This window comes from Arvicanthis niloticus, chromosome 6, assembly GCF_011762505.2.
Source record: "Arvicanthis niloticus isolate mArvNil1 chromosome 6, mArvNil1.pat.X, whole genome shotgun sequence".
NCBI lineage: Eukaryota > Metazoa > Chordata > Mammalia > Rodentia > Muridae > Arvicanthis > Arvicanthis niloticus.
The window spans coordinates 46,133,661-46,158,780 of record NC_047663.1 but is presented as its reverse complement, the minus strand read 5'-3'; the positions used below and the strand labels follow the sequence as shown (position 1 = coordinate 46,158,780).

The 25,120-nt window shown below is 52.6% G+C and overlaps 1 protein-coding gene across 3 annotated transcripts; it reads left to right on the top strand.

Annotated features, from left to right (window-relative positions):
* Positions 1-250: 250 nt before the first annotated feature.
* Myo1c (myosin IC) lies at positions 251-22,891 on the top strand. Of its 3 annotated transcripts, none has more exons than XM_034506308.2 (32): positions 251-627; positions 7,142-7,297; positions 7,403-7,518; positions 8,017-8,215; positions 8,294-8,374; positions 9,833-10,012; positions 10,093-10,191; positions 10,383-10,496; positions 10,582-10,653; positions 10,994-11,113; positions 11,233-11,315; positions 11,519-11,624; positions 11,747-11,827; positions 12,014-12,105; positions 14,396-14,490; positions 14,567-14,613; positions 14,713-14,793; positions 17,161-17,266; positions 17,390-17,507; positions 17,995-18,108; positions 18,186-18,262; positions 18,575-18,643; positions 18,741-18,825; positions 18,919-19,078; positions 19,505-19,588; positions 20,171-20,264; positions 20,358-20,413; positions 20,579-20,714; positions 20,803-20,873; positions 20,955-21,052; positions 21,154-21,253; positions 21,595-22,891. In XM_034506308.2, the coding sequence occupies exons 1-32, from the start codon at positions 553-555 to the stop codon at positions 21,619-21,621; spliced, it is 3,192 nt and encodes a 1,063-aa protein (XP_034362199.1). In that variant the 5' UTR covers positions 251-552; the 3' UTR covers positions 21,622-22,891. The 3 variants fall into 3 exon arrangements, with proteins under 3 accessions (XP_034362199.1, XP_034362201.1, XP_034362200.1); XM_034506310.2 differs by lacking the exon at positions 251-627 and adding an exon at positions 1,339-1,493; XM_034506309.2 differs by lacking the exon at positions 251-627 and adding an exon at positions 5,460-5,907.
* The last annotated feature ends 2,229 nt before the right edge of the window (positions 22,892-25,120 follow it).

The window sequence follows — 25,120 nt, the reverse complement described above, 5'->3', positions numbered from 1 at the left end:
TAAAATACATAGTCAAACACTTTTTTTTTTTTTTTTTTAAATGGTGTAAGGCCCACTACTTTTAGAGGCAGCCAAATTTCAGGAACCTCAAGAGGGTAAATACCGCATAAAGGACCCTCTTGATTTGTGGAGAGATGTGCCTCTGGTTAGGGGATGATTATTTGGCTAATTTAATCTAAGAGGGGGCAGTTTGAGAGGCCCTGCCAGGGAGTTGCTGAAAAGGGGGTGGGGGGGTTTGTCTCCTAACCTTTGACCTGGAGCCCAGGGTCCCTCATGGGTGGATGCATCAGCTCCTCTGGTTACCTGAGACAACAGGCATTTCCTCCATCCTTCAGCTCCTCCTCTTCCTGCCCCACCCTCTGGCCAAGAGACCTCCCAATCAGACCTGGTCTGCTCCAGCTGTGTCCTGAGAAGTTGGACCAGCCACATCCCCAGGGGCTGGAGTTGAAGCAGAACCAACTGGCCTTCCCAGCGTGAGACAGTGGAGCCGCCAGAGCCAGTGGGCCGCTGGGTAGTTTTTGCGTTCTGCAGGCTGGCTCTCCACACAGCGGAATGGCACTACAAGTAGAACTGATACCAACGGGAGAGATCATCCGTGTGGTCCATCCACACAGGCCATGCAAACTTGTAAGCTATGATGATACTGTGGGCTGGGAGGAATGGTGGTGGGGTCTCTCCTGGGCTGGGCGACCCCTTCTGTATACCCCACTGGAAAGACATGAGCATTGAGGAGCTGTTCTGATCTTTGATGGAGACAGAAACCATTAAGACAAGAAGTATATGAAAAGAAGGGGTAAGGGATTGTGGGCTACTAGAAAGGATTTCTAAAAATCGGAGATTTGGATTTTAACTCCTTTGCCAGCTTCCTCAACCTAAATGGACTTAGCTGGAAAACTGGACATAGCAAGATGACAGTGCTCTGACACCAAAAGACTAGTACATGTAAAAATTGCGGACGTACAGTACAATTAATTCCTTCCCTTTCCCCCACGGGCACGCAAAACTGGGATTGCCCAACTCTCACAGCATGGAACGAAAAGGTGGGTGAAAGAAGAGAGAAAATTAGAAATGGGGGAGGACTGGCCTAGCACTAAAGGCAGTATAGTGAGGGTCTGGTTTGCTTAAAGACCGAGAATCGCATCTGGTGTTCTCACCCACCAAGTACTACAGCCCGAGTTGGGTCTTCTACTGGAGGAATGTGTGCGTGTGCGCGTGCCCGAGTATAACTGTGACGCGTCTCGTCCTGCGAGTTAATAGAGAAGTGCAGCACCAAGCCTTGGCGGGCGCTGGCCTGGGCCCTGGGGAGGGCCACCAGCACGGGGCGGGGCCCAAGGGCGCGCGCGCCAGAGCCTGGGCCTTGCGGGGGATGACGATAGGCGGCGGCCCGGCCCCTAGCGGGCCCTGGGCGGGGAGAGCGTACCCGGGCTGCGGACTCCGGAGGTGGCCACGCCGTCCAGCCCAGCCCCCACCCGATCACCCGAAGAACCAAGCCGGTGGGTACACGAGGGATGGGACGAACCCACAGAGTCCCAGATGGCTGGAGGGGTAGGCGTTTGTGCGTCTTCAGCTAGCTGCCAGAGCTGTGCTCCTGCTATCTCTAGCTGGGTATTGCTGAGACTGGATTCGCTCAGCCCGAGTAGTGCAAGGGTCTCAGGACCGGGAGGCACTGGGGCTCAGTCTCTTGGGGGCGGGCGCGGGATCCAGGCACTCTGTGCTCCTTCTGGGCCACTCCCGCAGGCCCTCCCAGCTCTGGGTTCCGGAGAAACAGGTCGCGCCCCGCCCCTTCCCGTCCTTCGCCCCCGGAGCCCAGGAGCGCTGGTGATCCCTGCGAGCCGGTTGTGAAAATGCGGTGGGTGCGAGGCTCAGAGATGAATGGGAGAATGAATGACTGGACCATAGTTATATTCAATTACAGCGTGAGACAGGCTCCTGCTCATTCTCCGGGCCTCTGAGATTCATTCATTCATGTAAGCGCCCACCAGTGGGTTATTGAGTGCCTAGCTGAGTGCTTGCCTAAGATCGGAGCAGTCTCCCGGCAGTCTTGACAAGGAAGCAGATGACTAGTATTAATTTAGTAAGGAGGAGGCTGTGTATTAGGGGAAATTAAGAAGGAGCTATGGCGAAGGTGATTCCTGAGCTGATTCTTCGGGTATGACTAAGTGAGGTGGGTAGGCCGAGAGAGCTGGGCTAAGGAAGCCGCAGGTGCAAAGCCACAGAACATGCAGTCTCTCTGGTGGTTGGTGGTTGTCAGCAGGGGTACAACCAGCACCTCCTGGCTTTGTGTTATAGTGAAGAAGGAAGGGACTGGCAAGGGCTACCTGTTCAGTTACAGATTAATACAGAAGCAGTGCAGTAAACTGAGTCCACTCTCTGGTGCTTGACAGAAGCAATGAGTGTGAGGGGCAAGCTTTGCACGGGGGAGCTGTGCTTTCTAAGCCTCCTCTCCATTAACTTGAGATGGTAACTGTGAGATTTGCATTTGTAAATGCCAGACGGGAGAGCAGAAGAAGACTGTTAACTTTGGTCCAGAAGAGGAGCAGGATGGAAAAGCAGGAATGAGGTTTTAGCAGGTGGTGACTGATCTGACTGGTATAAGGGGAAGAGGACCAGCCTTGAATGCCAGCCAGGTCATGATTACCAGCTAGAGATGCTGTCCCCCTCTCCGGGGAGGGACAGTGAATGTGAGAACTCATTAAGGGACAAGGTACTTTGTCTATTTTTGCTGGACTCTCAGGTAAAGAATTCTAGCAGATCCATAGTTCTGGAGCCAGAGTCCTTAATTAGGCACTGTGAGTAACACCTCCCCCGCACCCCTACTCCCACCCAGTCTCTGAAGCCTCTAACAGTCTCTGATGGGGCAGCCTGGGCCCAGACCTAAAATGGATTTGATAATCTAAATTAAACCAAGCATGATATCATACTTTTGTAATCTCAGCACAAGGGAAACTGAGGCAAGAGGCTACTGAGTCCCAGGTCAGCCTGGGTTACACAGTGACAAAACAAGAGTGTCTGCTTTGGGCCAGCACTGACCTACCAGGCAGGCTGTAGTTGTGCTTTCCCTGTTTGCCTCAGTGAAAATCAGAGCAGTTCCTCTGGCCCTTCACTCCACCAGAGGTCAGGCTCAAAAACACTGGGTAAGGGCTACTGGATGAACCAGTTCTGCTGTCAGCCCCTTTCCCCATAGCTCCAGTACACATCTGCCCAGGTAGGAGGAGCCCCAGAGGTGCTTTTAGGAATTAAATCTTGGGTCATTCACTCCATTCTGAAGCCATCCTTAAGCCCAGGGCCATGCTGTGGGTCCCGTGGCCTCAGGTGTTTCCCAGTTGCCACCCGTAAACATCAGTAGTCACAGGTTCCTGTCCTGGGTCACTGAGGAAAACTGTCAATGCAGTCTTGTTAACTATTGGTAGGGGTCAGGGCAGTTCTACCGTAGTAGTATTAGGGGTCCTGGGTTCCAGTCCCATTCCTTATACAAGTCTAGAAATCGTCTCACCTACCTACTCTCAGTTCCCCCTTCTGAAATAGAATAACAACAGAACTCATGGTGTGCGTCCGGCACTGACAGGAGTGACAAGCTAAGAACGCAGGAAGCGCCTGGCATGGCGGTGTCCCTCACACCCTTGGTTCCCCACTTCACTTCCCTCTCTGGACTCAAGCCCCTGACCAGAGAGGTGGAGCAGGCTAGGAGTAGTTGCCCGGACTGTGGCTGGCCTCAGGCCCGCAGGGCGGCGGCGACACGCCCTCCTTCCGATGCGGGGCGGTGTCTGTGGGGGCGCCATAGGGCATCCTAGGAATGCGGCTGCGCCGCTCGGGATGGGTGAAGTCCGCCGGACCCCTCCACACGCAGATTCCCCTCATTCCAGCCGCTTGACGCGGTGGGGCGGGACGGGCACTGCGGCCTCGAAGCCCCTCCCCTTCCAGCGCGCTCCTCCCACCCAGACTTCACTGGCCAGAGCGGGAGGGAGCTCGATGAGCAGGGGGAGGGGAGAGAGCCCAGCTACTGCTGGGGACTCCAAGTTCTCCCGCCCCAGGTCTAATGCTCCGGGGTGGGCTGAAGGTCGTATCCTCTCTATGCTTTTAAACCTGGGGGGCGGCATCGTAGAGGGCGCTCCCCTTGCCCTGTCTTTCACCCATCTTCCACCTGCAGCACCCATTCCCCAGGCCCGCTCCAAAGGGTTTCATTCCCCAGCTGGCGCCTCACTCCACCCCCACCTCCGGGTTGTGGCTCAGGCTGTTGTTCACGAAGTAATGAACCATCCTTCCTCTCGAGGCTGCAGGCAGCACCTGTCGCAGGCTCACCTCCCTCCCCCCCCCCCCCCCCCCCCGGGAGTCTGGGTCCAAGGGGTGGGGCGCTTTGGTGCTTTGGGTCCTAACATCCCCTTTCCTCCCTAGACCAAGTCTACATCCTTGGTATATGCTTCAGGTTCTTTACAAAGGGTGAAGAATAGAAAGATAAGGCACTTGAGAACCCTTTGCAAGTGGCAGATATAGGGGCGAGCTCTTTCCCCACTAGACAAGAAGAGTGGACTCTCCCCTAAGTCCCGAAGCATATGTGTAGAATGAGTGTGGCTGCGAGAAAGAGGAAGAGGGTAGTGGTGTTGAGGGCTTGGTTGGTGCTTCATTTCAGGCAACCCAACAATTCTGGCAAGTATTAGCTTCATTTTAAAGACAAACTGTTGGTCTCTTAAGGCACTTGCTCATGGTCATCCTGCTAGTAAGAAAAGGCCAGGCTGGCTTTTGTTTGTTTTGTTTTGTTTTGCCTTAGACACCCATATGCCACAAGTGGTGGCAAACTGAGCCAGAGTCCACTCCACTCCTCTCACACACTCTTCTCGGGCCTAAAAAGGGTTGTTGTCGTCAGAGAACCAGCGAGGGTGCTGCTGCTGGGAGCTGGATAGGGAAGGCAGCAGATGGCCTGGGTTCAGGGAAGAACGAGGATCCAGAGAGACCAGAAAGGAAGGGAGAGAGGAGAGGAGCCCATGAGGCAGGGCACGGAGTCCGGAGGATGTTCAGGCTGGACCATAAGGTTATTGGTTGCACATGTAGGAAAGTCGGAAGGGTGCTGCCCACCCAGGAAACAGGCTTCTTTAGGAGCCATGCTGGGAAAAAAAAAAAAAAAGGCACCCTGCTGCCAATTCTGACACTAGGACTTGTTTCTTTGCTGGGGAAGAGTTCTTTCAAGAGATTTTTCTCCCTGGGCACCCTTGGCACAGGTAATCTCAGCACTCAGGAGGCTGAGGCAGGAGGATCTTGAGTTCCAAACCAGATTGAGCTCCGTAATGACACCCTGTCTCAAACAATTTATTTTCTAGGGATTTAAAGAACAGAGCCAGTCCTTCGAGAGTATGTATGGGGGTGGACAGTGTCCCGTACAGAGGCTCCGCCTGTCCCGGGGCGCCGGCCGTATTTGGACATTTCGTTCTATTTTTAACTTTCCCGGGACTCGAAGTTGGGGGTGGGGAGGGAAATCCTGCTTCGCCGGTGACCCACGGTCTTCAGCCCTGGTCTTGCGCGGGGTGTCCGGCCCCGTGTTGTAGACACGAGCCCGGAAGTGAGTTCCGGAGCTGTGTAGACGCGGCGGCCGCGCGGGTTCCGGGCCCCACCCTGGAACTAACAACGTTCCTCCTGGAAAACCTGACTCAGGCGGAGCCCGAGGCACGCAGGAGGCCCCGCCCCTCGCGCGCCCCTTCTTAGGTCCCGAGGCCCCCTCCCACCCAGCCGGGCCAGACCGGCTGCAAAAGGGATCCAGGGGTCGAGACTCCGAGCCCCCTAAGCCAAGGGGCCTGCAAGGGGCGGTGCGGGGGGCGGGCTGACCCCTCCCTCGGTGACGCCGCGGCCGAGCACAGACCAAGAGCACCGGCAGTGGAGCGGGGCGCCGGGTTCGGCAGGATGCGCTACCGGGCGTCGGTGAGCATGGGCGCGGGCAGGTTGGGGGTCCGGGGTGTCTCTCGGTGGCCTGCGGCGCTCCTGGGCAGGCCTTGAAGCGGGCGCGGCCCGGGAATTTCGGTGGAAGACGACCCTAAAAGTTGCTAGGATTGGAGGCCGAGGCGGAAAGGGCTGCAGAACGCTCGAACCCAGGGCCAGACCCCTCCCACCTGAGGACCAGGGGGCGGGGGCTGCGGCGGTGTTTGGCAGCAGCTTCGGTCTGGGTGGGTCAGTGGTGGGCAGGTCTGAGGGAGACAGGCCCCAGGCTCTTAGGGGTGATGGAGAAGCAGAGAACTCCTGGGCAATTAGGATCAGCAACCAGGGTCAGGGGAGACTTGGTGACCTCCCTGGAATTTACAGCGGCTCCCAATATCTTCCTCTTCCTTGATCCCCTGACGTTTTCTAGATCCTTGAGGCTCTCTTTGAAAGGAAAGCTCTGCTTTGGACACAGCTTGAGGGTCTAGCTAAGCCTGTACCTGCCCCACCCTCGGGTGGCAGCTGGGTTTCCCCTGGGAGAACCCTCCACCTCCTGAGACTTCTCAACCATGGAGGAGTTGTGGGGGGAGCCTAGCAGCTGGAGTGGAGGGAGTGGCTCCAGTTGAGGGAGGCAGGCCACCCCCTTCTGGGGTGGGCAGCAAGTCCAGCTGTGGTGGTGGCCCATGGGGAAATCCTCTCCTGGGACATGATCTCTTGCCTGATCCCTAAACAACTTCTATTTCTGGGAATTTGGGGTGGATGAGAGGAGGAGAAATGGCCCCTCCTGTCTGCAGAATTCACTCTGAACCATTTGTCCTCCAAAGCACCTGTAACACGTGCTGTTTGAGGTCACCTGAACTAACTCACTCCTCTTCTCTGAAGAGGAAGCAGTCCTGAGACAGGAGGAGATTTGTCCAAGGTCAACACAGCATTCTTTCTGCTGTTCCTAGGAGCTCCTTCTCATGACCCACCTTTCTCCACTCAAAACTATGCCTCCCTGGATTCCATGCACTTGTTCAGTGTCGGCTGGGCCCCTGGTGCTCCTGTGGGTTGTGTGCACGGTCCATGTGTCCCATGTGACTCCTCTTATGCATTCCAGCATCCTGTGACCCAGCCATATGTCCCGAACGTTATGTAGCCTGTGTCCAAGTGCCCCTGCCTTCTACATCCTGCAGGCGGGGTAGGAGACAAGGCTGTAACCTGCAGACTCTGACAGTGCCTTGTGGCTGGTTCCCCACAGGCCCTGGGCAGTGACGGGGTCCGAGTGACCATGGAGAGCGCCTTGACTGCCCGAGACCGGGTGGGGGTGCAGGACTTTGTTCTGCTGGAGAACTTCACCAGTGAGGCTGCCTTCATTGAGAACCTCCGGCGGCGATTTCGGGAAAACCTCATTTATGTGAGAACCATGAGCAGCGCTGCTGGACCCACAGACCTAGGGGAAGGTAGCACCAGGAACCTTCAGGAAAAGCCTCTGACCCTTCTCCTCTGCCCACCCCCCTAGACCTACATCGGCCCTGTCCTGGTCTCTGTCAACCCCTACCGAGACTTACAGATCTACAGCCGGCAGCATATGGAACGCTACCGTGGCGTCAGTTTCTATGAAGTGCCACCTCATCTGTAAGTGATTCCCTTGCCTTTCCAGGAGTGACCTACCCTATTCTCACGAAAGGTGACCCCATCCAAACCCCACTCTGAAATGATTCCCTGACTCCTGGCTGACTGAGTCACTGGTTGCTACTCACTGGTTGGTGAAGAATTCTATGATTGTTCACCCTGGAGTCACCTCAGTTCTCATTAGTTGAGTCTGAATTCTGTTCACCAACCAGGACCTCAGCTCCTGAGCTCAGTGCTCACTCATGAAGTATTCCTTTAACTATCTTAACATGGCCCACCTGTGAGGACTCCCAGCCTCATACAAGTGCCCAGCTTCCACCTGGCTGGCACCCCACTGAGAGTGATCGTCAGCTGGGTGGGTGAACTCTGTGAGAGCTTCCCACCTGTCCCTCCCCGTCTCCATTTTCTAGGTTAAAACCCCCACATTTTACAAGAGTGGTCCCTTCAGGTATAGGTGGGGCTCCCCCACCCTGGGAACTCCCTGACTAACCTCTGCCCCAGGTTTGCAGTGGCTGACACAGTATACCGGGCGCTTCGCACCGAGCGTCGGGACCAGGCAGTGATGATTTCTGGGGAGAGTGGGGCAGGCAAGACGGAGGCCACCAAGAGACTGCTCCAGTTCTATGCAGAGACCTGCCCAGCCCCTGAACGGGGTGGCGCAGTGCGAGACCGCCTGTTGCAAAGCAACCCTGTGCTGGAGGTGAGGGGACAGCAGCATCTGAGGAGAGGGTTGAACCAGAAAATGCCAGGCTTCCCTCACATTCCTATCCCCTCCTAGGCCTTTGGGAATGCCAAGACTCTCCGCAACGATAACTCCAGCCGGTTTGGGAAGTACATGGACGTGCAGTTTGACTTCAAGGTACCTGTGGGTATATTGAAGATAAGGAGGGGAGAGGTTAGCCATTCAGGAGGTTCAATATTTGTTGAGTGCCTACTATGTGCCAGGCACTCTTCTGGGTGCTGCTCTTGGAGCAGTGAAATCAAACAGATCTTGCCTCCTGGAGTGATAGGTGAATTCTTCCAGAAGCATAATAATTCAGGCATTAGCAGAAAATAAAATAAGGTAATGACTTCTTTTTTAATGAGATAGTCTCAGTTTGTAGTTCAGATTGCCCTTAAACTCCTGATTGTCCTGCCTCTTCTTCCTGAGTGGCTGGGGTGACAGGAGCATACCACCACAGCTTTGTCTTCCACGCAACTAGGGAAGGCCTCACTGGGAAATGGCATTTCAGTAATGGCTTGGTGGACTGGGGAGCAGGCGTAGCAGCTGCCTGGGGAATGAGGCCAGGTAGATATGAGGACTGAAGCCTTGAAGAAGCCAAGCCCTTGGTGTGCTTAAAGACTACAGTAAAGCCAGAAGCTGGAGGAGAAAGCAAGGTGCCAGGAAAACAGGACTGGGAAGCCAGATACACCGAGGGTCTTTTAGATCTTTGCAAAGATTTTTGTTTGTTTGTTTGTTTTTTTACCTTGGTGTGGGAATTAAACCAAGGACCTTAAGTCATGATAAGAACGCCAGCTACACTGGGAGCTATCCTCAGAGCCCAGCAAGAGTATTTTTTAAAAGCCAAGTGAAAAGGAATTATCAGAGGGTTTTGAACAGTCGTGTCGTGATGTAACTTTCCTACTGAAAAGGTCATTCTGGCCTTTGTTGGGAGTAGATGACAGAGGAACCCAGCCAAGCAGGGGAACCGGTTAGGAGGCTGATGTAATGTAGCTGACAGATGGCAGCCTCTCAGATCAGGGTGGTAGACATAGAGGTGATGAGCAGAGATTGGATTCTGGGTGTTTTCAAGGTTAAAGCAGCTTGGCTGTTTGGATATAGGCAGTAGTAAAGGGGACGGGGGGGGGGTGGTGGAAACGGGGGAGGCGGTGAGGCTTCCAAGGAGGACTACAAACTTCTCTCTTGAATACTGTGCAGGACAGAGTTGCTATTGACCAAGATGAGAGGCCATAAGCCGGAGTTAGTGTGGGAGAGGAAAGAGCTGGAGTGCACTATCAGGCTTGTTAAATTTGCAATGCCTGGCAGTGACTGAAGTTGAATCACCCTCTTTTCTATTTTTTTTGGTGTGTGTGTGTGTGTGTTTGTGTGTGTACGTGTGTGTGTGCCCACTGAGGTGAGAGCAGCTCTTTCAACCACTGAGCTATGTCTCTATTTCTTAGATGAACAAGGTGAGAGCAGAGTGGCTGCCTGAGCCCACTTAGCCAGTGGCAAAGTGAGAATTAGAGCCCAGGTTTACTACAGGGAAGAAAGAGGAAGACAGCTTCTTTCCCCTGATCCAGCTGACCGTCCCGTCCCTGGTCTCCACTCTACCCACAGGGTGCCCCTGTGGGAGGCCACATTCTCAGTTACCTCCTGGAGAAATCCCGAGTAGTACACCAGAATCATGGAGAACGGAACTTCCACGTCTTTTACCAGCTACTGGAGGGGGGTGAGGAGGAAACCCTTCGTCGTCTGGGTTTGGAACGGAACCCCCAGAGCTACTTGTACCTGGTGAAGGTGAGTGGTTTGGGAGCAGGGTTGATGCCACCCAGGGGCATAGTGCCAGTGGCAGCAACCCATCTGTGCTCTCTCTCCAGGGCCAGTGTGCCAAGGTCTCCTCCATCAATGACAAGAGTGACTGGAAGGTTGTGAGGAAGGCGCTGTCTGTCATTGACTTCACTGAGGATGAAGTGGAGGTTAGGGCTCTCTGTGAACCCTCCTCCCCTCACACCCCAAATGTACCCACTTCTTTTGGACCCCTTTTCTCCTCGAGCCCCCTTCTGCTCCTGAGGCTCTTACCAACCATCCCCTTTCCTGTTTGAGCATCTCCTAGTTGCTCTGACCTCCCCCACACCATAACCACCGCATCCCCCTGCTGCCCCCTCAGGACTTGCTAAGCATCGTAGCCAGCGTCCTGCATCTGGGCAACATCCACTTTGCTGCTGATGAGGACAGCAATGCCCAGGTTACTACTGAGAACCAGCTGAAATATCTGACCAGGGTGAGTGTGGCAGGCCTAGGGCAAGGGAGGGGGCGCTGAGGCAAGAGGACCCAGCCCCTCACTATGTCCACCCTACCCTTGACAGCTCCTTGGTGTGGAAGGCACAACTCTTAGGGAAGCCCTGACCCACAGGAAGATCATTGCCAAGGGGGAAGAGGTGAGACTCAGACTGGCGGCGGGAACAAGAGGTGTGCACAGTCCTAGGGAGCCCAGCCTGTTGTTCCCCTCTGCTTGTCTACTGGGGCCCTCAGTAGTGCTAGAGGGGCATATGGCAGATGGCTCAGAGAGGGACAGTGAGCTGGCCAAGACTCCCACCTCCAAAAATGGGGCTGCTACACCAGCTTCCCCCTGGTGTCCCAAACAGTACCACAACTCTCCCGCTTAATGAAGCTCAGGAGGCAGGGTGGTGAGAACGTCTTGTCCATGCCTGAGTCTGAGGGGAGGTCGGACGGAAGGATGTCTGTGGCGTTCATCTCCTGTCTTTTCCCCTGTGGCAGCTCCTAAGCCCACTGAACCTTGAACAGGCTGCATATGCAAGGGACGCTCTTGCCAAGGCTGTGTACAGCCGCACTTTCACCTGGCTGGTCAGAAAGATCAATAGGTCACTGGCCTCTAAGGTGAGCGCTTAGTCCATGCTACTTCCAGAGAAGACAGGGTGGGTGGTCAGGAAGGCCTGTGGCGGGGAGCTGGGGCAGACACTGGGGACCCATGCTCTTTGCTGACTGCCTGATCCTAGGACGCTGAGAGCCCCAGCTGGCGAAGCACCACAGTTCTTGGGCTCCTGGATATTTATGGCTTTGAAGTGTTTCAGCATAACAGGTCAGTCCTGTGCCTTTACTCCTTCCAGTCTGCCTGCTGATTTCTTCTGCCCCTCTCCTCTGACCCCTGCCTCCTCCCCACCCCTAGCTGTGACCCTGCTTTGCATCTCTTTGCCCTGATTGTCCTGTCCTGTCCCCAACCTCCAACCTCCCATCCTTACTTTGTGTCCCCACACTACTGTGGGTTCTCCCACTGTTCCTCAGCTTCGAGCAGTTTTGCATCAACTACTGCAATGAGAAGCTGCAGCAGCTCTTCATTGAGCTGACTCTCAAGTCCGAACAGGAAGAATACGAGGCTGAGGGCATCGCGGTACGTGTGTGCCTGGGGTCCTGGGGTGTTGGGGTGCCCTGCGTGTCATGGGAAACTAGGCACTGGGGCTCCCGGGAGAAGGTACAGAACCCTATAATGGCTGCCCTTCTCATTCTGTGTAGTGGGAACCTGTCCAGTACTTCAACAACAAGATCATCTGTGACCTGGTGGAGGAGAAATTCAAGGGCATCATCTCCATCTTGGTGTGTGTCTTGAAGCCTCATGCTGGGAGACAGTTGGGAAGCCTCCTCCTTCCTTCCTTCCTTGTGTCCACTGGGTCAGAGTGTGGGCTTGGGCAGGGTAGGCTGAGGTGCTGGCCCTTTTTCCTGTGCCTGTGGCTTCCTACATGGTGGCCCCTATACTCCCTCACCTTGTGTGCTGCCCTGCAGGATGAAGAGTGTCTGCGCCCTGGGGAGGCCACAGACCTGACTTTCCTGGAGAAGCTGGAGGAGACTGTCAAGCACCACCCTCACTTCCTGACGTGAGTGGGCTGCTGGGGCTGTGGGTGGCGGGGGTCCCGCCACAGTAGCAACACCATTCTTGAAGGCATAGCTGTGTGGTAGTTTACAGCCATCTTGGCTATAGATCGAATTCAAGAAAACAAAAAAACCAAAAGGATTAACCTAAACTGGGGAGGCTTAGCACACAGACTGTGGGCATGCACCTCATCTCCTAGCCTTGTGCTTCATCTAACCAACACTTAGAAAAATTCACTCATATGGTAATAATAATATAATATATTTAGATTATAGAACTTGGGTGCCGGGCGGTGGTGGCGCACGCCTTTAATCCCAGCACTTGGGAGGCAGAGGCAGGTGGATTTCTGAGTTCAAGGCCAGCCTGGTCTACAGAGTGAGTTCCAGGATAGCCAGGGCTACACAGAGAAACCCTGTCTCGGAAAAAAAAAAACCAAAAAAAATTTAAAAAGAACTTGGGATGATGTCCCAGGGCTTTTGGACTCAAAAGCCTTGAGGGCTGTTTGCTTATCAATACAGAAAGCTAAGCATGAAGCAAAACTGGTTCTGGTTATGCTAGATGGTTTATACACTCAAGAAGTGAAGGGGGAGCGGGGGAGATCACTGCTGCAAGTTTGAAGCTAACTTGGGCTGCCATCTTGTGAGCTCCCATCCAAAAAAAAAAAAAAAGAAAGAAAGAAAGAAAGAAAGAAGGAAGCAAACAGAACACTGGAGAAAAAAAAATTTTTTTTTGAGGGGAAGGCATATTTGTTTTAAGACAAGATATCACTGTAGCCCTGGGTGACCTGGAACTTAGAGATCAACTGCTTTGGAGTGCTGGACATAAAGGCCTATATTATCATAGCTGATATTTGTGTCTTGTCCTCCTCCTCCACCTTCTTCTCCCTCTCCCCCCATGTTTTTTTTTTTTTTTTTTAAATTTTATATTTTATTTTTTTGAGAAAGAGTTTCTCTGTGTAGCGTGGCTGTCTTAGAACTTGATTTGTAGCCCAGCTGGCCTTGAACTCAGAGATCCACCTGTCTCTGCCTCCCAAGTGCTGGGATTAAAGGTATTTGAATCCATGCCTGGCTGGTTTTGGTTTTTTGAGACAGGGTCTCATGTTGCCCAGTCTAGCCTCGAACTCACTATGTAGAAAAGAATGGCCTTGAACTCCTGATCCTAGCATCCTCTGTCTGAGTGCCAGGGTTACAAGCATATGCAGTCATACCAAACAATAAAACTCACTTTTGATTATAAAAATAACACTGCTCATTAGAGAGAATTGGAGTGTGCAAAGCTTCCGTGACCCTTCTACCCTGCGGTCATTCCTGGTAACAATTCCAGGCATTTCCTTCCTGCCTTTTCCTATACATTTTTTTCCAAAGTCAAGAACTTACTGTGTATAAAGCTCAGGCTAATCCTGTATCATCAAGCAGAAGAATTTCTTCAAAATATTTCTTTCAAACACTGCAACCCTTGGGGACCTCAGAGCTCGCCTGCCTTGAGGGCTCCCGCCTCTCTGGTTTTTTTTTTTTTTTTTTTTTTTTTTCTGTTTGTGGTATTGAATATGGAGCATAGGACTTGACACGCTAGGCAGGCATCCTCCCAATGAGCTCCCTCGCAGCCGACCCTCCAGGGTTTCTGCTGAAAGAACAAGGCTACCACACTCACCTCTGTGCCTTACATCTTTGCTCGTATCTCTGGTTACAGGCTCAGAATGGTTCTTTTTTTGTTTGTTTGTTTTTGTTTTTTTTTTGTTTTTGTTTTTGTTTTTTGAGACAGGGTTTTTCTGTGTAGTCCTGGCTGTCCTGGAACTCACTTTGTAGACCAGGCTGGCCTCGAACTCAGAAATCCACCTGCCTCTGCCTCCCAAGTGCTGGGATTAAAGGCGTGCGCCACCACCGCCCGGCCCAGAATGGTTCTTAAAAGTAAGAGGTAGGCTAAAGGGTACAAGCGTGTTTACAATGTAAGTAATCTCTTGGGACAGTTTCCATTCTGAAAATTTACAGGGCAGCTTTACCACCCTCTAAACAGCTGAGCACTGGCCAGAGGCTATGAAAGACGAGTCCTATGCCTGTGGTGCATACTCCTACTCCTAGCTCCCAGAACTATGCATCCCTGGACAAATTTGTCTACTATTCTGAGCCTCTGTGAACCCCTGCAGCAGGCATGCACAGTCTGCCACTCAGTGTACAAATTTGTGGGATAGCCCAAGGGCCTGCAGGCTCCTTCCTGGATGGCTCTTGAAGCCTCTTCAACTGCATGGGCATGCCCCAGGTCAGAAATCTGTAGTTTCCTGTTCTTAACGCCTTCAGGCACAAGCTTGCTGACCAGAAGACCAGGAAATCTCTAGACCGAGGGGAGTTCCGCCTTCTGCATTATGCCGGAGAGGTGACCTACAGCGTGACTGGTAAGGATCTTGATGCTGGGTCCTGTGGGGCAGGGAGGGGATACTCCCTCATCTTCTATCTGTTCTCCCCTTCCAGGGTTTCTGGATAAAAACAATGACCTCCTCTTCCGGAACCTGAAGGAGGTGAGGGAGACAGGCGAACTGGGCTGGGTTGAGTGTCCACAGCTCTGTGTGCATCTCTCACTGTATATGCTCAGTCCTGACCCCCCTTCTGCCTCACAGACCATGTGCAGCTCCATGAACCCTATCATGGCCCAGTGCTTTGACAAGAGTGAACTCAGTGACAAGAAGCGGCCAGAGACGGTACGGAAGCTATGACACTGGATGGAGGCGGGTGTGTGTAACTGACTACAGACCAGAGCCTACGTGGCACTGAGCCTATGAGCGTGTTAATACCCATGTGCGCTGCCATCGGTGTCTGTGGGAAGCTGCTCTCAGGGCCATCTTTGCCTATTTCTTTTTTCCAATGTATTTATTTACTAATGTATATGAGTGCTCTGTTTGTGTGCGTGCCTCCATGACAGAAGAGCATCAGACAGAAGAGGGCATCAGATCCCATTACAGATGGTTGTGAGCCACCATGTGGTTGCTGGGAATTGAACTCAGGACCTCTGGAAGAGCAGTCAGTGGTCTTAACCACTGAGACAACTCCCCAGCCCCCTTCTTTCCACTTTATTACATTTATTTATTTATTTATTTATTTATTTATTTATTTGAGTATGTATGTGTACGCATACATGTGCCGGGGTGTGCATGAAGGTCAGAAGGCAACTTATTGGAGTTGGTTCTCTTTCCAGCACATCAAACTCGATGTTTCCTTAGGCCTCAAACTCGAGTTGACAGGCTTGTCAGGAACTGTTTTTATCCATGAGCCACGTTTCCCCAAATGTAGACCGGTGTGTGCTTCCCTGCTTCTCTCTATAGGGTACCCATGGCACCCCTGTCTGTGTGGGTGCTTGTGTGGATCCGCTTAGTCAGCAGACATCTCTCAGCTCTGAGGAATCAGAAACAAATAGGTGTCCTCCCAGCCGGCTGTGGTCAGGACCAGATGCCGAATGAAAGTGCTGGAAAAGTCCCTGCCCTGGGGGACTGCATGCATGGGTGCTTTGGGAACTGCTAAGAGGAAGCAAACTGCCTGAGGGGGGTGGAGGGCTCTGGGAAGGCTCCAAGGCAGAGGCAGCATTGGAGGTAAGAGGATGAGTAAGTGCTTATCGAGTGGACCTGTAGGGGGATGCTGTAGGCAGCAGGAGGTCAGCATATACACAAGGAGGCCAAGCCAAGCTAGACAGCTGTACCGAACAACACAACGGTGGAGAGGCTGAAGGAGGCACATGTGGCCAGTGGTGCCTGACAGCTCTAGGTCAGGAAGGAGAGGAGACCAGAATACTTCAAGATGGGTTAGAGAGATACTGTGGTACCCACCCAGGGCCTTGTTTCTGCTCTACTGACCCTGTCCTCCCCACCTCCTGCCTGAGCCTCTTCCTCTTCCCAGCCAGTATCTCCCCACTCAGGACACCTCCACACCCTCCCCTCCCTTGCTCTGTAGCATGCCTTGATTTCCATATCCAGTGACATCACCTCCCCCCACCCCCTAGCCTTGTTCTTCTCTTCCTGACTCAGGACAGGGATCACTCACTACCCAGTCCCGCAGGCCAGGGACTTTTCCCACTTTTTCATTCAGACTCTGGGTGATGCCTAGTTCTATGCCTGAGTACTTCTTAACTCCTCCTCCTTTGTCCCTGTAACCACTGCTCCAAGTCAGTCCCTGTTATTGCACCTATGAGCCAGCCAACGTCTTCCCCGGGGCTCCTGGCTCCCCACCACCCCCTCCCAATCCATCTTCCACATAAATGCTGTAGAAATAATCTAACAGACAGATCTCATTGCCACTCCCTCACTCTAAACTCCTCATGGGCTCTCTGTTTTCCTAAAGATAAAATCTAGTCTCTCCAGTGTAACCCTACTCTGATACATTGCCTGTGCCTGCCTTAAATCTTTGCAGGGTTGTGGCTCCCTATGTCAAGACTTTGCTTAGCCATTCATCTGCCTGGCCTGCCTTTCTCTCCTGCTATCTCCTACTGACACTCAAAATCTCAGTGTAGGGTCGTTTCCAGAAGATCTTCCCCAGTGCACTTTTTCTTAGACTGACCTGTTGTCTCAAATAAGGAGGGGCTTGGAGGCATCTCAGAGATGGGATGTTCTCCTAATGAGCACAAGGCCCTGACTTTCTTCCTTAGTACCAGAAAAAAGAAGGGCGGGGGGAGAAGATGGGGTGTGATGTCACCAGGACCCCCGAGGAGGAGAGCTGGATTTCTTTTTTTTTTTTTTAAGATTTATTTATCTTATGTATATGAGTACACTATAGCTGTCTTCAGAAGAGTGCATCAGATCCCATTACAGATGGTTGTGAGCCACCATGTAGTTGCTGAGAATTGAACTCAGGACCTCTGGAAGAGCAGTCAGTGCTCTTAATTGCTGAGCCATCTCTCCAGCCCGAGAGCTGGATTTTTAAGCTGAGGTCTAACTGGCTGAAAGGAAGTAGGGCGAACTCCAGCCCCTTCTGTTATGAAGCAGGGGTGATGGGAGGAAGCAGGGGACAGAGAGGACATGCAGGTTTCAGTGGCCTCAGCTCAGCCCCAGCCAACCTCCTATATTCCTTTGACTCATCAGGTGGCCACCCAGTTCAAGATGAGCCTCCTGCAGCTAGTGGAGATCCTGAGGTCTAAGGAGCCTGCCTATATCCGGTGCATCAAGCCAAACGATGCCAAGCAGCCCGGTAAGTCTTCCAACTCCAGTAGCTGTGAGCTGTGCCTCTGGGATGGGGCTACTTCCTCTCAGGGAGAGCCTGAGGACCACCTTTGTTACTCTCAGGTCACTTTGTTACTTTGTTTCTTCTCAGGTCGCTTTGACGAGGTGCTCATCCGACACCAGGTGAAGTACCTGGGACTTATGGAGAATCTGCGCGTGCGCAGAGCCGGCTTTGCCTATCGTCGCAAATATGAGGCTTTTCTACAGAGGTGGGTGTGGTCAGCCCACCAGTAAATGGATGAACTGGGAGGGTGAGCACCTCCTGGAACCTGTGAGGGAGGAGGGACAGTTATAGCTCTAGTTTAGATATGAGGGTGCAGAGACCCTCAGCTGCTGTGAGACCCAGGCCAGGAATCTTTTTTACGCTACAAGCCTAATGTTAGTCTTGGAAAAGACAATATAAGTAATGTACACATCTCCACCCTCCCTGAAGCCCCTGGTGAGAGACACAGGAGGAGCACATTGACAGGATGCCATCAGAGATGGTGGTGGCCAGAGCTCAGAGAGGATGTTATGGCTATGTAGCTATTTAGAGACAGGACCTGAGCCAACCAGAATATGAATCCCATCTCTGCCATAGGAAGATGGGAATACTTAAGTCCTCCATCTCTGAAATGGGGACCCTCAGGCATGTGTTCCATGTACTGGTCCGTGGGAGCACCTGTAGATTCCCAGCAAATTCCCCTCCGTTCCTAGGTACAAATCACTGTGCCCAGAGACATGGCCCATATGGGCAGGACGGCCCCAGGATGGGGTGGCTGTGTTGGTCAGACACCTCGGCTACAAGCCAGAAGAGTACAAAATGGGCAGGTAAGTGGAGCCTGATTCTGGGGCCTGGAGGATGCCTGGAGGTAGCATCCAGAGGCTGATCACTGCTGTCCTCCCAGGACTAAGATCTTCATCCGATTCCCCAAGACCTTGTTTGCCACAGAGGACTCCCTGGAAGTCCGACGGCAGAGTCTAGGTGAGAGAGACTCACCTTTGCTGTCCCACAGGGGTCCTGGTGAATAGAAACCACTGCTTTTGGGCTTTCTCTCCAGGAAACCTGCCCAGCCACACTCAGGTCTCTTCCCCCTTTTGTCACCCCCAGCAAAAGTCACCAGCCACCCCAGTTGCCTCTGGACACAGCTGCCAAACCCATCCCCACACTCCCCTGCTGTCTTTCATTGACTGGCCTAGCCCTTTACATGGGTGTTCCTGACGCCTACCACTGACCACGCCAGGCCCTCGACTAGGGCTCCAAGCTCTGACCGTTCATTTTCTCCCCCAACCATAGCCACCAAGATCCAGGCGGCCTGGAGGGGCTTTCATTGGCGGCAGAAATTTCTCCGGGTGAAGCGATCAGGTGTGCAGGTGCAGGGGTCTTTTGGAGGAGCAGGGTCCAGCGGTGGGGTGGGCCACCACGGTGAGAAGATAAGGTCAGCTATCTGTGGTATCCACAGCCATCTGTATCCAGTCATGGTGGCGTGGCACACTGGGCCGGAGGAAGGCAGCCAAGAGGAAATGGGCAGCCCAGACCATTCGGCGGTGAGTGCTGGGGAGCCAGTGGGCAGGAACTACAGATCAAAGTGAGTATGGGGATGTTGTGTCAGGTTTCTCACCCCACCCCTCTACCCCTAGACTCATCCGTGGCTTCATTTTGCGCCATGCACCCCGGTGCCCTGAGAATGCCTTCTTTCTGGACCACGTGCGCACATCATTTTTGCTTAACCTGAGGCGGCAGCTACCCAGGAATGTTCTGGACACCTCCTGGCCCACGCCCCCACCTGCCCTGAGAGAGGTCTGTGGGCCCTCCCTGCTGCATTAGGGATATCAAAGCACTTAGCACAGGAATTTTCTTAGCCGGTGTCGTGTCAGGAGATCCAGTCAGGGAAGGCTCAGCGGGGAGAGAAGGTAAAGATGGGCTATGAAAATGAGTTTCAGCCGGGCGGTGGTGGCGCACGCCTTTAATCCCAGCACTTGGGAGGCAGAGGCAGGAGGATTTCTGAGTTCGAGGCCAGCCTGGTCTACAGGGTGAGTTCCAGGTCAGCCAAGGCTATATAGAGAAACCCTGTCTCGAAAAACCAAAAAAAAAAAAAAAAAAAAAAGAAAATGAGTTTCCTGGAGAGAAAACACTCCACAGGACTGTCTGGCTGGAGGGGCCTGTTGAGGGTCTTCAGTGGGAAAGGCAGGCTGGAAAGGTGTTCTGACCCTGCCCTTCACATAGGCTTCAGAGCTGCTACGGGAGCTATGCATGAAGAACATGGTGTGGAAATACTGCCGGAGTATCAGCCCTGAGTGGAAGCAGCAGGTATGGAGAACACAGCCGCAAGTATTTGGCCATAGGGGCCCTGGAAATAGCAGGCATTTTGCCTGGTCAACGCTGTAACCTCAAAAGAAGGCCAGGTTTTCATTGAATTTCATATAGGAAGTGGAGGCTTCAGTAAGTTTGAGGAAGCAAATAGAAGTCATGCTGTAGACCAGCTTGCTTTGGTTGGTAGAAGTTGTAGAGCCTTGATTGGTTCAGCTTCCCACTCAGTGATTAGTGTCAGTCGTTGATGTGCCTTGTATTTAACGACACGGTGTGGGATAAGGAGGACCTTAGATAACCCGACAAGGCAGTCAGCCACCTACACGATCCTACGCTGGAGCTGGATCTCCAGGGGCTCGGGGGCCTGGTGGGAATCATTTCCAAAGTCAGACCTGGAACTTGATGGTCTGTCATGACTCCTGGGGAGTTCTCTGCCTTCTTTAGTGGGGACGATGGACCAGGAAGCGAGAAGCTGACGGGAGTCGTGGTGATGGGGCACTAGAGGGCTGATGAGGGAGCTGCTAGGACTGACCTTTAGGTTGTCCCCAGCCCTTTGACACTGTATTCTTTTTGTCTCTTCAGCTGCAGCAAAAGGCGGTGGCTAGTGAAATTTTCAAGGGCAAGAAGGACAATTACCCCCAGAGCGTCCCCAGACTCTTCATTAGCACACGGCTTGGTGAGCCCCCACTTTCCAGCCCTTGAGCCTTCCAGCACCATCTTGTCCCCTTCTGGACTTACCTGACTTCCTTCTCCCCTGTCTCGGTTACAGGCACAGAGGAGATCAGCCCCAGAGTACTTCAGGCCTTGGGCTCTGAACCCATCCAGGTAAGAACCTGCTGCAACTCTAACCCACCCCTGTCCCCCAACCCCAACACAGTTCTCTGCCCCAGGGCCAGAAAAGGTGGGTCATGGCCTTATCAGTGGGCAAGGAAGTTGTCCCTGCAACCCCTCAATCCCGACCCTGCCCCTCACACCGTTCTGTGTCTCTAGTATGCCGTGCCTGTGGTAAAATACGACCGCAAGGGCTACAAGCCTCGCTCTCGGCAGCTGCTGCTCACACCCAGTGCCGTGGTCATCGTAGAGGATGCCAAAGTCAAGCAGAGAATTGATTATGCCAACCTAACCGGTTAGCCAGTGTGGAGGCCTGCACGGGTGGGAAGGAGACCTGCCCTGACCCTGCCCGCCGATCCCTGACCTCTGTTCTCCCCTCTCAGGAATCTCTGTCAGTAGCCTGAGTGATAGCCTATTTGTGCTTCATGTGCAGCGTGAAGACAACAAGCAGAAGGTACCTCTTTAGGCCTTGGAGGTGGAGGGGGTCCTCTAGCCCTAAACAAGGCTTGACTCATCCGTGCATTTTGCTCCCCAGGGAGATGTGGTGTTGCAGAGTGATCATGTGATCGAGACACTAACCAAGACAGCCCTCAGTGCTGACCGTGTGAACAATATCAATATCAACCAGGGCAGGTAAAGCACGCAGGGGGGTGACTCAAGGACTTGGGGACAGGACTACCCTGGGGGGGGGTCCATTTCTGTGAACAAGCCTTCATGTGCTTCCCTGCCTCCAGCATCACGTTTGCAGGAGGTCCAGGCAGGGATGGCACCATTGACTTCACATCTGGCTCAGAGCTTCTCATTACCAAGGCTAAGAATGGCCACCTGGCTGTGGTGAGTGCAACCTGCTGTCCTGGGTCTAAGGACCAAGCCGTCTTTGAACTATGTGTCCCCCTTCTTCCTGTTGCATGCCCAGGAAGGCCAGAGAGAGGAGTTGCTTGAGCCCCTATGGTGGCCATAAAAGGGTCATAGTAAGGAGGGCAGTGGGAAAGTATGGAGAAGATTGTAGGGACTGGTGGTGTGCATATGGGAGGTTCACTCTGGCAAGCAGGTATTGCCATGGGAACAGAAAAGTCTTCAGGACCAAGGCTCCTGTAGGACTACTAGGGGACTATCTAACCTGAGCCTGTAAGCCCCTGCAGCTCCTCCACTCACTCCTGGGCTTTTCCCCATAGGTGGCCCCACGACTGAATTCTCGGTGATTGAGGCCCTGGTGGACCCCTCCTGACTCCTGATGCTTTGCTTCGTCCCCTCCCCTCTCCAAGTTACCAAAGACTCAAGCTTCCAGACAGGGATCCAGAGACGTCCTCAAAGCCCACCTGCCAACTCCTGTCCCCTGCTCGCCTTCTCTTGAGGTGATCAGGAGCCAGGGAACTACCCCAGGAGTGGGCCAGGCCGGGCCACAGCAATAGAAAAGCAGAGGCCTGAGCAGGCCAGGCCAGCCCTCTGCTGATGCCAAATATCTAAGAGAAGGGAATTTTAACTGAGGTTTTCTCTGAGATTTTTTGATGCTTTATAGGAAACTATTTTTATAAAAAAAAGCCATTTTCCTACCCTAAACACACTGGATGTGTTTTCCCTGACTCAAACAGGGCAAGGGATGTAACTGAAAGACTTGAGTGGCTGGACCGTGAGGCCCTCTTCTCTGGCCAAGCCTCTCCTCATTCCTTTGGCACGTTGTCTGTCTGTCCATCCACCTGTACCTTTTGCAGCCCACTATGACCTCTACCAAGAGACTGAGGCCACCTTTGCCTACCCCATATTCCTGCCTTAAGAATGTCCTTTTAGGGACTGGGGTATAGCCTAGTGGTGGAACTGGTGCTAAGCATGTGTGAGCCCCTGGGCTTAGTCCCCAGCATTAAAAAAAAAAAAAAATAGGTTTTTAATATTTTTACCTTAGTCTGAGGCCACCCTAAAGTTGGGGGAAAAGTCTTAAGACTTTGGAAGACTTCAGAGAAATTGCCTGGTCTGGGCCCCTAGAATGACAGAGCTGCAGACAGGCACACAGAGGGAAGACTTTAGAAGATTGGAGAAGATCCTAAAGTGAAGCCTGCCCTCATCATAGCTCACTGCCTTCTCCAGGGACAGGGAGGCCCAGAAAGCAAGGGTCATGTCTTATGTATACACCTGGCTCTCTGACCAGCAATCACTCTTGGGAGCCACCAGGTGGGAGGGAATCTTCTGCCTGGGTCTATGCCTTAGGACAACAACCTCCTTACACACACATACTTTCTACCCAGTTTAAGAATGGTAGGGTCTTTATTGGCCCTGGGTGCCTCTGTGACCTGGGAGCATGGGGACAGGGTTGGCCTTGGAGGAACTGCAAGGGCATCACCTATTTCTGCTGCTTCTCTCCACCCCAGAGGTCCTTGGGTTTGCCCAGCTCCCTCTGTGCCCTCTGGGGCTCTCAGCCCACTGCTGACACTTCTGCAATCCAGAGAAACACTAAATAAAGCAATATGTATTTGCCAACACGTCTCCCTTTGAGTGCTGGGGGAAAGGGGGCCTAGAAGGTAGCCTGAGACTTGGTACTACAGGAGAAAGGAGACAGGCCTACTCAGGAGCAATAGAGAGAAACCAAGTTGGTTGTGGTGTTGAGAGCCTTAGTGCTCAAGAGGCAGGGACAGGCGGGTTGGATTTCTGAGTTCTAGGCCAACCTGGTCTACAAATCAAGTTTCAGGGCTATATAGGGAGAGACTCTTATCTCATAAATAAATAAGCCAATAGTTGTACTACATACTGTCCACCAAAGGCTGCTTAGCCTGGCACAGGGCTCTGGATTTGGGCAAACATCTGATCTGGCAGCACTGCTGGACCAAGGAGACCTAGCATGGGCAATATAAGCCCAAGAGCCCATGCTGGTGCAAAACAGACTCCGGTGAGGAGGGGACAGCACTTCATAAAGAAGCTGGTGTTTGCGGTAGCTCAGAGGCTTGTTTGCAGTTCTGGGGATAATGAGTCCAGTCCAAAGTGGCTTGGGTAGAAAAAGCCACTTGTCAACAACGGCCATTTTATTGTCATGGGGAGATCTACTCCTAGGTGGAGGATTGGTTCTAGCCTTAATCTTGGTGCCGCTGAAGGAATCACCCACCCCACCCCCGCCACACACACACATTTGTGAGAGCAGCAACTGCCAGCAGTTCCAGGCTTTTATTCTATCGGGGACAGAAAGGAACTGTTTCTGCCCTAATGATTTGAAAGTCTTGAAGATAAGTTCATTAGAGTGAGTGGGCTGTTCAGCTCCCTAGTCACTGTGGTTAGAAGATGGTAATTGGCTAGCCCTAGGTCCCATGTCTGCCCTGCAACCAGGATAGTGTGATACACACTCAAGAGCAATGACCACAAGTGGGGAAGAGATGACCCCCTCAAAGAATCTGTTTCCTCTCTGCAGAAGGAGAGGTTGGATATTGCAAGCTGCCACCTGCTCACAGTTGCGCAGCCAGTCACCAAGAAGCATGACAAGAGGGAGTTTCATCATGGCAGATGAAATGTACATGCAGGACCAAGAGGCAAGAAAAAGAAAGGCTTTGCCAGGCAGTGGTGGCACACACCTTTAATCCCAGCACTTGGGAGGCAGAGGCAGGTAAATTTCTGAGTTCAAGGCCAGCCTGGTCTACAGAGTGAGTTCCAGGACAGCCAGGGCTACACAGAGAAACCCTGTCTCAAAAAACAAACAAATGAAAACAAAAAAGAAAGGCTTAGAGCTGTTCACTAAAGGCACATAGGGTGGAAGTTCTCAGAGAATGTGGTACCCATATCGTACGACTGTCGGACGTTGATGTCATCTTGTGAGCAGAGCAGATATGCAGAGCAGATATACCTTCCCCAATACTTTTCCTCTAGAAAAAAAGACCATAGTGGGGGCCAATGAGATGGTTCAGCAGTTAGAGGTACTTACTGCTCAGTCCAATGAAGGCACCAAAATGACCTATCAGTTCTATCTATAGTAACCATGGCTCCAAGAGACTGACAACTATATATTTGTAGTAAATTGGAAGGTGTGTGAGGGATGCCCTGTATATAACTGATCAATGAAAATGACTGATTTTGATTGATCTCTCATTTCAGGCAGTGTCTCACTGCCCAAGCTGACCTCAAACTTTGTATCTTCCAAGTGTTGTGGTTGTGGTTACAGGTGTGTGTACTTTCATACATGTTGGATTTTCTTGCTCCTCACCCCCCACCCCCAGTAGTGGTGGGGAGGGAGGTGTAGCCTAGGCTGACTTCAAGTTTAGAATTGGTCTTGAATTCACCTCCCAAGTGCTGAGATTACAAGAGTGAGCCACCATGCTTGGCTAAAATTTTGAGAGCTAAAAGAATGATTTGTGACCAGCATTCATCCTGAGGAAAGCTAGTGCCAGCCAGCAGCTATCTGCCTATCCTAGGAAGCTGACTCTGACTATAGACAGAAGCTTGCACCACACCCCATTTACCCCTTCATTCCTGGATGCTGCCTGGGCAGTAGGGAGACAGCAACAGTAGAAAAGATCCAGGGGGAGCTGGATGTGTTGGCACACACCTTAGATACCAGCTCTTGGGAGGTAGAGCCAGGAGGATCTCTGAGTTTGAAGCTAGCCAGGTCTATGTAGTGAGTTCCAGGACAAACAAAGCTACATGGAGAGACTCTGTCTCAAAAAATCTAAAAAAGAGAAAGATTCCAGATTGTCTCAGTGCTTAAGAACACTTCTTACAGTCAGGCGT

Bases quoted from the DNA above. Each gene is read 5' to 3' on its own strand.
- Myo1c (XM_034506308.2), top strand. From the start codon at position 553: ATGGCACTACAAGTAGAACTGATACCAACGGGAGAGATCATCCGTGTG. The intron at 17,267-17,389 runs GTAAGTCTTCCA...GTTTCTTCTCAG, and splicing joins AAACGATGCCAAGCAGCCCG to GTCGCTTTGACGAGGTGCTC. The intron at 19,589-20,170 runs GTATGGAGAACA...TTGTCTCTTCAG, and splicing joins GCCCTGAGTGGAAGCAGCAG to CTGCAGCAAAAGGCGGTGGC.